Source organism: Coenobita brevimanus, chromosome 14, assembly GCF_032717465.1.
Source record: "Coenobita brevimanus isolate Jiangsu-jjx chromosome 14, ASM3271746v2, whole genome shotgun sequence".
NCBI classification, from domain to species: Eukaryota; Metazoa; Arthropoda; class Malacostraca; order Decapoda; family Coenobitidae; genus Coenobita; species Coenobita brevimanus.
The window spans coordinates 28501727-28517167 of record NC_136967.1 but is presented as its reverse complement, the minus strand read 5'-3'; the positions used below and the strand labels follow the sequence as shown (position 1 = coordinate 28517167).

General features: G+C 42.8%; 1 protein-coding gene across 1 annotated transcript in view; it reads right to left on the bottom strand.

The window, feature by feature from the left end:
• Positions 1-12419, bottom strand: part of LOC145389610 (mitochondrial import inner membrane translocase subunit TIM14-like) — a 185948-nt gene extending 173529 nt beyond the window's left edge. Inside the window, exons 1-2 of the mRNA XM_080264855.1 lie at positions 12352-12419; positions 1137-1361 (exon numbers count right to left, since the gene is read on the bottom strand). Of these exons, the coding sequence (XP_080120981.1) occupies positions 1137-1139 (3 nt within the window). The 5' untranslated portion in view covers positions 1140-1361; positions 12352-12419. The remainder of the gene's footprint in view (positions 1-1136; positions 1362-12351) is intronic.
• Between the last annotated feature and the right edge of the window lie 3022 nt (positions 12420-15441).

The window sequence follows — 15441 nt, the reverse complement described above, 5'->3', positions numbered from 1 at the left end:
ATTCTAATTTCTTAACACTGCACAACACCGTAAATTCCTGTGTGGTCTAGTGGCGAGGTATTGCAGTTTATTCACTGTTTATTCACAAAAAACAAGCACAAGTGACTTCCATTACAATAAGCATCTGCTCTCGATCGGAGTTAGGCTGTGACTGTTGATGATGGGCTAATAGAGTTGCCAGATCGCAACAGCCACATTACCAAACTCCTCAAATTTCATTACCAAATTCTTAAAGCTAGCATTTATTCTTCACTAATTATATATACATGTGGAAATTCATGTAATCACTCCTTATAATTAACAGCATGTTGATAATTTTCACGCTATATAGGCTAGCACATTAATCAGAGACAGCAAACAATCCACCATCTTCATCCTGTGTATCCTCACAAATGTGAAAAATCCGTTTGGTATTGCATTATTCTGATTCATTACCAAACGAATTTTTCATTACCAAATTGTCCCACATTTGGTAATGAAAAATACCAAATGGCAACCCTGACAGGGGAGGGGGAAGGGGGGAGGAAGGAAGGGGTGAGGAAGGAAGGGGTGAAGGGTCCATGGTGTAACAGCTGTTTGGCGCTGTGCGGCAATTTCAAATTACGGGTGGGAAAAAAATTCGGATTTGGAGGGGATTTTTTTCTTTTTTTTGGCCATTTTTGGGTTCCGAAGGTCCAGGCCCACAATGTCCAGTAAGTGGTGCGTCCGGAAAGTGGGCGTCTGGAAAGTACAGGGATTACTGTATACGTATACCGAAATTCAAAATTTAGTAGCACAGGGCTTCCAAAAGTAGCCCAATTCGCGACTTGTAGCACCATCTGGCTACTTCATGAGGTCTGAGAAGACAAGACTTGAATTTCACAATGCAAACTAAATTTTGTTGAAATTAATTCAGATTAAAAAAACTGCTGAAATTAATTGGCATAAAATATATTTTTATTATATTTTTATTATAAACAACTCACCAAATGTGAGATTTCCGTTGCCAAATTAGAGTGTTGGTACAATCCCATCCCATAGCCAAAACTGAATTTGCCAAATAAAAACTCGTCAAATATGAGAATTCACTGTACTGTAAACATATATACTGTATATAAAATGTAACAATGCAACTTCACTCTAGTCATTGATCTTACCATATTTGGGCCGTGAACAACAGCTGCCTTGTTTTCCAGCCTGACTAGAAGTGTTGTGTAACCCAGCTATAATTTCAAATCTGTAGTCAAGATATCTGCCGTCTGTGCAAATTGATTTCAGGCCAAAAACACTGAAGATGATTAGTATGTATTTATAAGGCCTCAGCTTGTAAACTGGAAACAGGAAGGAGGACCCACAGCTTTCAGGCAATTGCTAATGTTCATCTGCAATAAAAAAAAAAAAATAATAATTAAAATAAAAATAAAAATAATAATAATAATAATAATAGTAATAATAATAATAATAATAATAAACAAAGAAAATACCTGATGAACAGAGCTGAAACATATTGTTAATATTCTTAGTTACAGAGAGATATCATGCTGGACTACTGAGGGGGGAAAAAACAGGATAATTGCATTGTTAACCTACATGAGAGTTACACAGAAAAATTGATAGTTATAGGTTATTATAATGCTGAATTACTCAAATTTGCAAAAGCAGACAATAAATTCTATATCAGGCAGAACTCTAACCTGAATAAAACTATCTATCTATCTATCTATAGCCCGACGCCCTAATCCCGCAAAGGGTGGCCGCAGACAAAACGCCTCCAAGTCATTCTGTCACCCACCATTTGACTCCCCTCCCCCCAACTCACCTCCCCCTCCCTCATATACCTCTCAACTCCATCCCTCCACCTCATCCTCGGTCTACCCCTCCCTCTCCCTCCCTCCACCTCACCTACATACACCCTCTTAGTCAGTCTTTCATTCTCCATTCTCTCCACATGTCCAAACCACCTCAGTGTATTTCTCCTAATCTTTTCAACCACATCCACATCTACCCCACAACGTTCCTTCACTTCTTCATTCGTCAACCTGTCCCTCCACGTCACTCCACATGCTCCTCTCAAGTAACTCATTTCCACTGCTCTCACTCTTGACTTGTTCCCCTCTTGCAATGTCCACGCCTCGCTTCCATACGTCAGGGTAGGGATCACAATACCATCATGCAGTGACTTCTTAACTTCCATACTCACCTCCCTATTTCTCATCACTGCTTTCAGTGTACCAACAACCTTTCTTCCCTGCTGTACCCTTTCACGTACTTCATCCCCCAAAGTTCCATCCTTACTCATCACACTACCCAAGTACTTGAATGCACTCACATTCTCCATATCCTCACCATCCAACCTCACTGCACACTCTGTGACTTCATTCCTCTCAAACACCATAACTTTACTTTTGTTTACATTAACTTTCAGCTTCCTCCTCCTACACACTGTCCCAAATTCATTCACCAAACCTTGCAACTCCCATTCATCTTCACTCAACAATACTGTATCATCAGCAAACAGCAACACAGGAAGCTTCCAAATCTCACCCTCATTCATTAGGGCCACCCCCACATCCACTGCCCTACCTTGTACCTCCTTTACAACCCCATCCATATATATATTAAACAGCCATGGAGACATTACACACCCCTGTTTCAGTCCCACATTGACATCAAAGAACTCACTCAGCTCACCATCCACTCGCACCGTAGCCCTAGCTCCCTCGTACATACTCTTCACAGCACTCAACAATTTCCCATCCACTCCATATATTCTTAATACCTTCCACATACCTTGCCTATCTATTCTGTCATAAGCTTTCTCCAAGTCCATGAAGGCAGCATACACTTTCCTTCCCTTCTCTAGATACTTCTCCACTAAACATCTTTGAACAAATATCTGATCTACACACCCTTTTCCCTTCCTAAATCCCCCTTGTTCTTCTCCAACTAGGTCCTCTGTTATATGCCTAACCCTATCAATGAGTATTCTACCATATATTTTACCAGTCACACTAAGAAGGCAAATACCCCTATGGTTACCACATACTTCTCTCTCCCCTTTTCCTTTGTACAGAGGAACAATTATACCTGATTTCCAGTCCTCTGGAACCCTTCCCTCTTCCCAAGCCAATCTACACAACTTCCATATCCACTCCACAACAATCTCACCCCCATACCTAAGCATTTCACCACACACTCCATCAATTCCTGGGGCCTTTCCCAGCTTAATCTTCTTCATCGCTTCCACTACTTCCGACCTACTGATCTCTTCCTCCCTCCTCTCATCTCTTCTTCTCCCAGCCATTCCCCAACCACTTATACTCACACTGCTCTCACTCTCCACATTCAACAAATCCTCAAAGTGCTCCTTCCATCTCCTCAATTTCTCTCTCTTCTCCACCAACAATCTATTATTCCTATCTTTCACTCCCCTACTATTTCCCCTTTCACACTGCCTTACTTTCTTTACTTCTTTCCAAAACAATTTCTTACTCTCCCTCCATTTCACACTCAGATTCCTCCCAAACTCTTCATCCACTTTCTTCTTACTCTCCTTCACCAGTCTCTTAACCTCCCTTCTCCTGCTCACATATACCTCTCTCTTCTCTCTTTCATCTTCTCCCCTACCTCTACTCACCAACCATTCACCATATGCCTTCTTCTTTTCTTCCACAGCTCGTTTCACCTCATCATTCCACCATGCTGTCCCTTGCACACCCTTGCATCTCCTCCTCACTCCACAAACCGCCTCACACGCTGCGCTTATCTCTTCCGTGAATATCTTACATACGTCTTCCACCCCTTCCACCTGCTCTAGCTCATACCTTCCCAATCTTTCTTCCACTATGCTCTTATACTCTGTCCTTTTCTCACTATCTTGCAATTTCTCCACTCTTCTCACAGGAGCTGCTTCCTCCTGTCTTCCCCTTCGCCTCCTCAACCACTTTCTTTGCAGCTCTACTTTGGCCATCACTAAGTGATGGTCCGAGACTCCATTCCCCCACCCTCTCCACACCCTTGCATCCAACACTTGTCTTCTCATTCGCTCATCCACACACACGTAGTCTATCAATGCCTTTCGTTCAACAAGTTCACTATCCATCCTCCTCATTACTCTCCATGTATACCAGTGGATCATCTTATGACGAAAGTAGGTGTTGGCTATTGCCAACCCCTTACCAGCACAGATGTCCACCAAAGCACTACCATTCCCATCTACTTCAGCTGGCACACCCCACTGACCAACCACTCCATCCACTCGTACATTCCCAACTTTGCCATTCATGTCTCCAATCAACAGCACTCTCTCACTCCTCTCAAACTTGTCCATACATGCTTCTACTCTCGCCCAAAACTCATCTTTCACTCTTGCCACTCGATCCTCTGTTGGAGCATACACACATACAATCGCCCATGCTTGTATACCTACTTTCATCCTCACCCATACAATCCTTGCACCCACTGTTCCATACTCTCTTATATTCTCCTTCCACTTCTTGCTTATCATCAGACATACTCCCTCTCTTGCCCTCTCATTCTCACTGACTCCCGCACATATACCTACACCATATTCCCATTCTCTCATCCTTTCACCTTTCCATTTAGTTTCAGTAAATCCACATATATCCACTTTTGCATCCTCAAGCACCTGGACAATCTCTCTCTCTTTCACTTCATCATTCACTCCTCTCACATTCCACATTCCTACCCTCAGAATGTCCTTTGTCCGTTCCTTAGTCGTCAACGTATGGTCCGTCCGGGTCCGAGGCGCTTTATTTGCTTTTTTTGTTAGTTCTTTTTACGGGGTGGGGCACTAACCCACCACCAACCCTTTTAGTCGCCTCGTACGACAAGCAGGGATACTGGGGGAGTATTCTTGAAACCCCCCTACCCCCAGGGGGTGTTAAACTGAATAAAACATTGTAGTGTACCTACATTATCACATCTGACAAGAACACAAAAACTTCATTCAACATGTAGGGAGGAAAATGGTATGGTACAGAAACCAGACATGTAAAAAGGACAGCATCTAGGATGGGAGGGGATTCAGAATTATAAACCCACAGACATGGGAGTATTTAAATACAAATGTATTTAGATACCGTATATATTTTGGTATATTTCTACATTGGTGGTAGGTGGTGGCGACCATCATCCACTCACTTGATGTAGTGCTGCCTTCTTCTTCCTTAGCCTGTATCATTCTTTTTCTGTGCCTGCCCTCTTCTCTTCCTATTTCTTCCATCTTTCCAGTCATTTCTTATTGCTTTTCTTTCCTTTACAGGTGGCTTTACATTGAGTGACAAGCCAAATGGTTTCCTGTAAGCCAAGAAACCATTTACAACGCTGGGTGGTAACCATATAACCAAACCATACGTGCTCCCTACGTGTCAGGAAGTGGGTTGGTGGAGGGTTAGTGCCCCTCCCCGTGAAACAAATAACTCAAAGTCAAATGGACACCCCTTACAGGATTATGGCATCTGGCAATAGATAGATAGATATTTCTACATAAATTCAAGTATTTATAAGTACTGTGCTATTTCTTTGTGCATTTAAATACGTATGTAAACACAGTAATCTCCCATCAACCACAGGGTTTACCAACCACCAAATTTACATATTCATTCATTCTTTCATTCATCATCGAATCCTACATTGCCCCATGAGGAGCGTAGGAGCCCGGGGCTAGGAAAGTTGGTCCTGACACTTAAGATGAGAGTGACCAGCCTTAATCATCCCTGAGTGGCAGTACCTGAGCAGTAAACCCAACCATCCCTTGGATATAAACTGTCACCAGCTCAATCCGACTGGAGTTCTGTAATTACCCACTGAACCACCAGGCGCCAAAATTTGGTTATATGGTTACCACCCAGCATAGTAAATGGTTTCCTGGTGTACAGGAAACCATTTGGCTTGTCACTCAGTGTACAGTCACCAACAGGCAGAAGGAAGAGGAAAGAATGAAGGAAAGAAAGACAGAAGAGGGAGTGTAAAGGCACCTGTGGGCAGAAGGACGAGGAAAGAATGAAAGACAAAACAGGATGGAAGGAAAGAAGGATGGAGGAGAGGAAAGGGCAGACACCCGAGAGCAGCACTACATCGAGCGAATGGATGGTGAACACTCCCACCTATACGCAGTAATATATCTGTATACCATATCACCTACGGCAGGGCCTTGGTTCACGTACTCAGTTTGCAGTGGCTGCCACCAGGTGGCAGCAACGTTCTTCCATACTGGTAGCTTTCCCACCTTTCAGTTCAGTTTTCGTTGTTACTGGCATCAGACTGAGTAGGTGTACTGTTACAGTACAGTATATCTCTCTCTCAGTTTATCACTTGTCCCATCGCCATCATGGGCCCAAAATGTTAAGTCTTGTTGAGGACGAGGATGATGATGAGGACAACAACGAGTAGAGTAACAAAATGACTCTTGCTAACCTTAGCAAAGGTGTTACTCATGGCCAACAATCTTGCTGGCTTCTTCATTGACACAGATCCCTTCATGAAACGGAGTCTAAAATTCAAGCATGGATTGGACACATTATAGGTTCCATGCAAACATGTGCAGAAAGATTTCCGAATAAAATGAAACAACCATCTATCCTCTGCTAAGTACAGTATTCACTTTAGGCAGCAGAAAGACCTTACCAATTCAGTTCATATTCCTTCAGTTTGTTTTCTGTATTTTTCTGACCACTTTCAGGGTGGTACATAAACTTTTACCTGCAGAAAAATTTCCCTCATTATTATCATCACATTCCTTAAGCCATACCTTCGATTATTTGATTCTTGCATAATGGAAGAAACTTAAACATATGGTATTCAAAGGTAGACTTCATTTCCCAATTTCCTAACTGGAGGCAAAGTTAGATTAAATTATAAGGTAGCTACATTTATGCTAAGTTAGAATAGTTTTGTTAAACACTTAGGTTAGGGCTGTCCCTTCAACCACTGGGCTGACAAATCAAATGAGTTGTCAAAGCGGAACAGCTAAAAACAATGGGGAAAGATTTTTAACAAGAAACATTCAGTTACCACCCAAGAAATAATAAGAAAATACAACAACCTATTGAGAAGAAAAAGAACTGATTTGGTTAGGTGCTTCTACTGTTTAAAGTGTATGTTTACCCTGTGCTACTTCAAGTCATCATGCTGAATCAGCTGATGGTGGTCCCCAACCTTCCACCTGCACGGCACTCTAGCCAGCTAACCTTTTTAATTCTAAAATTGCACAGTAAATCACTTCCTACCATACTTTTATTTGTTTATACAGTAATTACATTTGGCACAGTGCAATATTGTGCAACAAAGACCAGAAAACTGGTACAGTATATATTTCTCATGTTACAGCTACCCCTTCAACCAAGGTTTCCCTAACTTTATCTTCCCCATATAAAGGTAACTCCACCAACCACAGTTTTCCCAACAACAGTGGTTTTCAGAAGCATAACCTTTGTGGTTGGCAGGGGAATACTGTTCTCCGAACCCGTACTTAGTGTTTACAAATACTGTACTTATTTTTAAATATTTTCCTGAAATACAGTAATCTCTTGGTTACTGCACACTTGGTTATAACGATTTTCATTATCAGTACAAGATAAAAATCTGCACTCTTGCTGTTGTCGTACATTTTTTGGCTAAAAACATACTTATCACACACCTGAGCTAGTTTCTGTTGACAACGATTGAGAAGTGCCTGTGGATTCTGATGGCTTTAAGGCAAGGCACTATTCTTGGAGTTAATCCCAGGTAGGAGACCACTGACTCTCCACCCTCTTTCCACAGGATCCCTTACCTCAAGCCCATCTTAGGTCTCTCTGTAGTCTGTTTCTTCCTTTTCATCACTTTCTATTAATCTAAATGCCTTTGTGTCTTTCTGATACCATAATAGTATGTTTGTATTTAGTGAGTCTAAACTATCCTTCCCATATCCTTTGACTAATGCAAGAAAGCCTTGGTTTAATCATGCTTGTTCTAGTGCTGTCCACAACAAGAAGAGGGCCTATAGAAGGTAAAGGGGCCAACCCGACCCTGAATCACATCTTTTTTATGTTTCTGCCCGGAATTGTGCTCTGTTCTTCGCTCCACATCTTTTTTTTGTTTCTGCCTGGAATTGTGCTCTGTTCTTCACTCTGCTAAAAAAAAAATTTCATCCGTGCTAGATGCTCTCAACTCTCCAACTCAAATGATTCCCGTTCCTTCTGCCACCTTGCCAAAAACCTTTCTAATACCTTTGCCTCATCATCTTTCCCTCATCTTTTATACTCTGATGGCTCAGTAGCTATTTCTTCTACTGATAAAGCTGAACTCTTCACTCAGACTTTCTCCTCCAATTCCACCTTAGATGATTCCAGTGCTGTTCCTCTATCTCTTTCCCCCTCTGACTTCCTCATGGCTGACATTAAAATATCTTCAGCTGATGTATTTTCTGCCATCATTGGCCTCAATACTAACAAGGCAGATGGGCCTGATGGGGTCACTCCTGATGTCCTCAAGTAATGATGCTTCTGTGCTTACACCCTGCCTAAGTAAACTCTTTCGCCTTTGGCTGTCAACTTGTACCTTTCCTCCTTGCTTGAAGTTTGCTCTCATTCAGCCAGTCCCAAAGAAGGGTGACCATTCCCAACCCTCTAACTAACATCCAATTGCTTTAACATCCTGTGTCTCAAAAGTTTTCGAGTCTATTCTTAACAAAAATTTTAAAGCATCTTTCCTATCATAACCTTCTTTCTGATCGTCAGTATGGGTTCCATCAGGGACACTCCACTGGTGATCTTCTATCCTATCTTTCAAACTATCCTCCTTTATGGACTTTGGCGAAAGCTTTGCCACTGCACTTGATATTTCAAAGGCTTTCGATTGAGTCTGGCACAAATCTTTAATTTCCAAACTGCCCTCTTACGGTTTCTATCTTTATATCTGTGCCTTCATGTACAGTATAGCTTCCTTTCTGGTCATTCTATAGCTGCTATTGTAGACGGCCATCGTTCTTCACCTAGATCTATCAATATCGGTGTTCCTCAGGGCTCTATCACCAACTCTCTTCCTTTTACAGGCGAGTCCCGATCTTACGACCTAACTGGGAGCAAGGATTTTGCTCGTTAGCCGAATTCTCGTTAAATGAAGTGAAGAACTTAGGGGAAAAAATAGGGTTAGGGAGGAAGGCCTCTGAGCATCCTCCCCTCAAATCACCAAAACTGACTTTCTGATCATTTTAAGCTGGAGTAAGGGGTTAATGCAAGAAGGTAATAAACCTAACAGCATAAAAAAATGGAAGAAAAACATATTCAGCAGTTTCTAGGCAACAGAGATAGAAAGCTGAGCATGCTTAGCACTGGGAACACTGGGGGTCACAATGGAATGCTTAGAAGACATGGTGATACAGTAATCCTGGGCACAGAAAAAGAGCATGCTTCAAGACCGACCTTGACTCGGCAAGCTTGGCTGGAAGAATGTTTACGAAGATAAGGCTGGAAGAGGCTCACAGAGCTAGTGTGCATCGTTTCCTAGCTGCTGAGGTAAACACGGCAAACAGCTGCAGCATGACCCTCGTCTCGATTCTCGTGTGCGGATTTTTACCTGCTTGTCAAACAGGCAGTGGTGCAAATTCCAAGACCTCATATTAGCAAATTCTCGTTAAGAGATTGCTCGTTAACCGGGACTTGCCTGTATTCGTCAATGACCTTCTAAGCTGTACATCTAACTTATCCACTCATACGCTGATGATTCCACCCTTCTCCTTTCCATTCGGTTCTCGCAACGTCCATCTCAACAGTTACTTCAACAAACAAGGGATGTGGCTATGGCACACCTAATGTCTGACTTGTCTAGTATCTCTGACTGGGGTAAAAATAACCTTGTTGTTTTTTGTACATCAATAACTCAGTTTATACACCTATGAACCCAACAAAATCTTCCACAGGAGTACCGTACCCACTGATGTTTAATAATATCCATCTTAATCCTGCATCATCCTTAAACATAAATGGGGTTTCATTCTCTCGGGACTTACACTTGGAAAGAGTATATTACATCTCTTGTAAAATCTGCTTCCAAGAGATTACATGTGCTAAGCCAACTCCTTCTTTACCCCTACACAGTTGTTGACTTTATACATGGGTTTTATTCACCCCTGTGTAGAGTACAACTCTCATGTGTGGGGAGGCTCCCCACACACACAGCTCTTCTCAATAGGGTGGAGTCAAAAGCTTTTCATCTCATCAACTCTCCTCCTTTTACTGGTTCCCTCCAACCTCGCACTGTTGCATCTTTATCTCTTTTCTATCACTACTTTAATGGTCACTGTTCCTCTGAACTGTCTGCTTGCAACCCTCCATCTCTATGATGGGTGCGTAACACCTGTCTAGTAACAAACTCTCATCCCTTTTCTGTTCAACTCTCGAATGCAAGAGTTAACCGTTACTTCAAGTCCTTCATTTATGCAACAGGTCAGCTCTGGAACTCTCCCCCTCCATCTGTATTTCCTACTTCCTATGATCTCCAGTCTTTCAAACGCAGGATGTCCAGGCATCACGAAAAGAACGGATCTTAAATTTGGCTCTCTTCTGTTTTGTTTTTTTCTTGGGAGGAACAGTTTGCAGGCTCCTGGCCTTTAGTTTCTTCTTCCTTGCATTAAAAACAAAGTCCGTATGTATACATATTCGGCAATTTTGACACTATTGGTTTGTCCATATACATACAGACACAGCATAAAATGGGTTAACCCCTTAAGTACTATATACGATGAGTGCTGTTTTCTGAGCTTGGTACGTAAAGTCCTATGTCCCATGATCGTAGCAAGGTTACATAAAACTAGAGAGCTGCAACCCTGACTCTTTTATGATGTAAATGGTACCTAGCCAATGGAAACTAAGAGTACTGGTGGTGGGAGGCACGATCCAGCCCCCTCCCCAGGTGTGGGGAGCTCCCCCCCAAGGCCATCTCTCCACCTCCCTCTGCCCCATTGGATCCTGCCCTCTGTGTCCCCTCCCACCCAAACTACCCCAACATCCCCTTTTGACCATATTGGCCGTGTGTGGCAGGTATATTCCCTTCCTTTCCCTCCCACCTGATGCCCCTCCACACTCCCTCCACTTCCCTATTCCTCCTTATTTCTCAAGGACGTCCCATTCTCGCTCATAGAGAAGAGCAGATTTCTTTTAGTTTTGACAGTTGATTGTGTGATAACCATTAGACATGCCAGTGAAATATACTGTAAATACATTTTCTGGTGTGTAAAATCAAGCTCTTCAAATCTCGAAGACCAAAATTTACATTGGTGCAATTTTTTCTTCTCTCTATACATGAGGGGTAACAATTTTTACTTTTGACGTTCTTTGACGGTCCATATTGAGGTAACCAACAGCCATATGAGAGTGAATAGGTGTGTAAATTCAGGCTCTCGAAATCTGTAAGAAAAAATTTTACCTCGGTGAAAGTTGAAAAATCAGGCCCTTTTCGCAGTTCCAGGGGTTGGCAGGCTGGGAGATTTGTGTACTTAAGGAGTTAAGTATATTATCTAGCAAAAGGTGTGCATTATAGTATATAGTACACAAGTTAAATGCAATTAATTGGGTAAAAATTAAAAATTACCAATTTCAGTTTTAAAAATCTGCTTAAAAAAAAAAAAAAAAAGTATTTTATTTTTATTTTAAAAAATCAGGTTTTTATCCAGCCTTGATGCCAGCCCATTGAACAAACCACAATGAAAAGTACGGTAATACCATGTATAACGGGCAGAAGTGTGTGCCATATGCAGACTTTATATATGCCAAGGTATATGAATTGTGAAAATGTGTTACTGAAAATTGTACAGGTTGGTAGTTGGGTAACATAATAAATATACTGTACTGTATTGTAGGGTATTTGGTGTGTGTACTGTATCAGTTAGTATAAGAGAATAATGCCTCTCCAGGGGACACGTGGAGTTCCCTTTTGAAAGAGTCAACAGTTTAACTGCTGACAACACTGCTTGGCAGAGTTCCAATGATCAATATACCTTCCACTTAAAAAATCAACGACTGCATTCTGCTGATGTGTGGGGTTTTGCTATTTTAAACCTATGACCTCTACAGTAGTGATAGTTACTGAAGAGATAGCAAAGAGATCCGATGGGGCAATGGCTGACAAGTCATGGATGATTTTCAAACATTTTATAATATTAGCTCTAAGCAGCCTGCCTTGCACAGATAAATTCAGTCTTCAGGCGATCTGCTTAACTTGGTTCAGAAAGGCCTTCTATTTGTTTCGTCCAACAACGTTGTACAGTTTCAAGAAGTTTTAAGTTACCTAGGCAACCAATGTTCCCGACTGAGGATCCAAACTCTGGCAGAGGTCTAATAAGAGTTTTGTAGAGGGTTGTCATGAAATTACCTGAACAACACAGTGTGGATCTAAATAGGTTGGGTTCCGGGACAACTCGCCCTCAGGTCAATTCCCCGTCAATTCGCCGTCTTGAGTTTTCACCGTCAGGACGATTCCCCGTCATTTATTTACATCAGTTTATTTAGGAAGTACACTAGTTTTTGCGTTGAGTTAAAATAGTGATGGTGGTTTATTGTTTTGTTTAAAATAAATGTAAAATATGAAATCACATAGTCGCGACTGACAGAAAAAATATATTGAAACGCGAATCAGGCAATGCACGATGTTTCGGTTCATCGTTTAACATACGAGACATTAGCATTTACATAACTGCCTCATAACCTTAAGTGAACGAACGACATACTTTAGAATTTTACGAATAATCTTCATATTACGTCGATATAAATATGTAAGTTTGAATTTCTCAGTCTACTATATCCAATAATTACAATAAGCTTCACCAGATGTCACTTATTCCGCATAGAGCTTGAGGTGCTTGACCCCCATAAATATATAGGTGTTTTTAGGCGGCTTGCCGCACTAGAAACGCCTAGGATGCGGCTGGGTCCTTCCTAGACCGGAGCTTAAACATCAAGAGAGAGGCAGGGCACAAAAACTCAAGGTTGAGAAGATTAGGAGAAATACACTGAGATGGTTTGGACATTTGGAGAGAATGGAGAATGAAAGACTGACTATAACAGAGCTCCAGCACAATAGAGATGACTATATATATATATATATATATATATATATATATATATATATATATATATATATATATATATATTATGTAAACTCAACCTTAAGCCTAGGTGTCCGCGTCACAGAGACGAAAGCCTAGCTAATACTAGATGTTCGCATCACATAGACGAAGCCCTAGCTATGTAGTTTAGTCCATACCATGTAAGGGAATATATATATATATATATATATATATATATATATATATATATATATAATATATGTAATGCTGAGTAGAATTTGGCTCGACTTCTCGTCCCAAATCAACTCAACACTGAGCGGGGTCCTCTTTGGAGACCGGAGCTAGTGCAATGAAGAGAGGCAGGACATAAAAACTTTCGGCAACACCATACACGTGTATTATTTCAGTTAGACACAAGACATTTCAGTAGACATTACATCACAATATAGAGCAATACAAAACCTTATCTAAAATATTGTGTATCTCGCAGGATACTAGCTTCCTAGATATTAATGACAATACAACAAATCTTAGTACTAGGAGTACAGTAAATACCCGTGCGCGCGGAGCGCGTGAGGGGAGAGGGGGGGGGGTTTGTGATGTACCAGGAAGGGGGGGAGGTAGGGAGACACGGAGAGTGACTTAGAACGGCAAGGGGGAAGTTATGGTAATATTTAATAAGGCCCGATATTAACAAGGGAGTTTAGGTGTTTTCTGTTGGCAAGAATTCTTTGACAATTAACTCTGGTTCTTATTTGGACTTTAAGAGCGGGGGTGAGGAATGGAGAGAGTTTTTAGGGATAGCGTGCGGAACAGGGGAATATAGTTATTACTCGCTGTCCTCGTTGTTTTGGTGACACTAGATTTCTGTCGGCACAACTTATATATTACACATCTCCCCCGTAGGTTATATAGACTTGCACTTCCCAACGCGTAACGGAACCCTCGTAAATTCTATTCCACTATATTACTCAGAGCTTAGTCAATAGCACTCCAATAATGTGTTATTCTTTCTTTGGGCTCTAGAGAGAAGTCCTTAGTAAACTCGGGATGACACTCGCACGTATCTTCACTTGAGGTCTCTACCCATATTCTCGCCCGTTAATGGAGCATTAAGTCCTGGGTTACCCCAATGGAAATTACATGAAATTACTGCACTAGTCTTATTCTAAGAGAAAAGGAGTCACACTTAACCTACTTCACAATTACAGGATCACTCGTATCTCTCGTGGAGAGAAACACGGTTACCTCAGTGATGATCCGGTCGGACTGAGGGCGCCGTCAGGGTAGGGCGAGCCGGGAGGGCACGGGGCGATTCACTAGGGCGTCCTCTCACGTCCGGGGGTTTCCGGACTAGGCTCCGGACTGGGGCCGAAGAGGGCTAGGAACCTCTGGGTCAGGTCCCGGCGTCGCGGGGGCGTGGTGAGGTCTCGCCCGGGTGTCCTGGGGCTGGCCGGAAGAGGCGACGGACTGCGGTCTCCTATGGGCAGGGGCGCCGGCAGGGAAGGACTGCGGCAGCGGCTGTCACGGGGGCCCGACAGGTGGGTCTTCTCAAGGGCCTCGCTCAGGGAACAGAGGCCGGGGGAGACAGGGAGGTCTTTCCTCCTCGCTATACCCTGGGAGCGACCATCGATCGTCTCCACCGGGGTGCTGAGGGAGCGACCGTGGATCGTCTCTGCCTGAGCTTTCAGGGAGCGACCATTGATCGTCTCTTCCTGATTTTTATATGAGCGACCATAGATCGTCTCTATCTTTTTTTTTATGGGAGCGACCATTGATCGTCTCTACCGGTGTGCTGAGAGAGCGACCGTTGATCGTCTCTACCTGAGCTTTCAGGGAGCGACCATTGATCGTCTCTTCCTGATTTTTATATGAGCGACCATAGATCGTCTCTATCTTTTTTTTATGGGAGCGACCATTGATCGTCTCTACCGGTGTGCTGAGGGAGCGACCGTTGATCGTCTCTACCGGAGCTTTCAGGGAGCGACCATTGATCGTCTCTTCCTGATTTTTATGTGAGCGACCATAGATCGTCTCTATCTTTTTTTTATGGGAGCGACCATTGATCGTCTCTACCGGGTTTTGAAGGGAGCGACCTTGACACTATTAGAGCAACCATAGATCGTTTCTACCTTAGGGGCGCTGCCTGGAGTACAGTTTCTGACTCCACCCCTAGCTAACTCGGTGATTCCGCCACACGAAGGTAGTGTCTTTTGCCTACGGTGGCGGCGGCGTGATGGTTGAGTGTCACAAGGGCGCACGGCCCGGGCTGACGTACGCCGCTGTTGCCCGGAGTGGTGGTGGCTGGCGGCGGCTACCCCGGGGTGTCCGAGTGGGGGTGTCGGTATTCTTGAGGGCAGACTCCACTGCTCCTGGTCCGCCTCGATGTCGGGGAG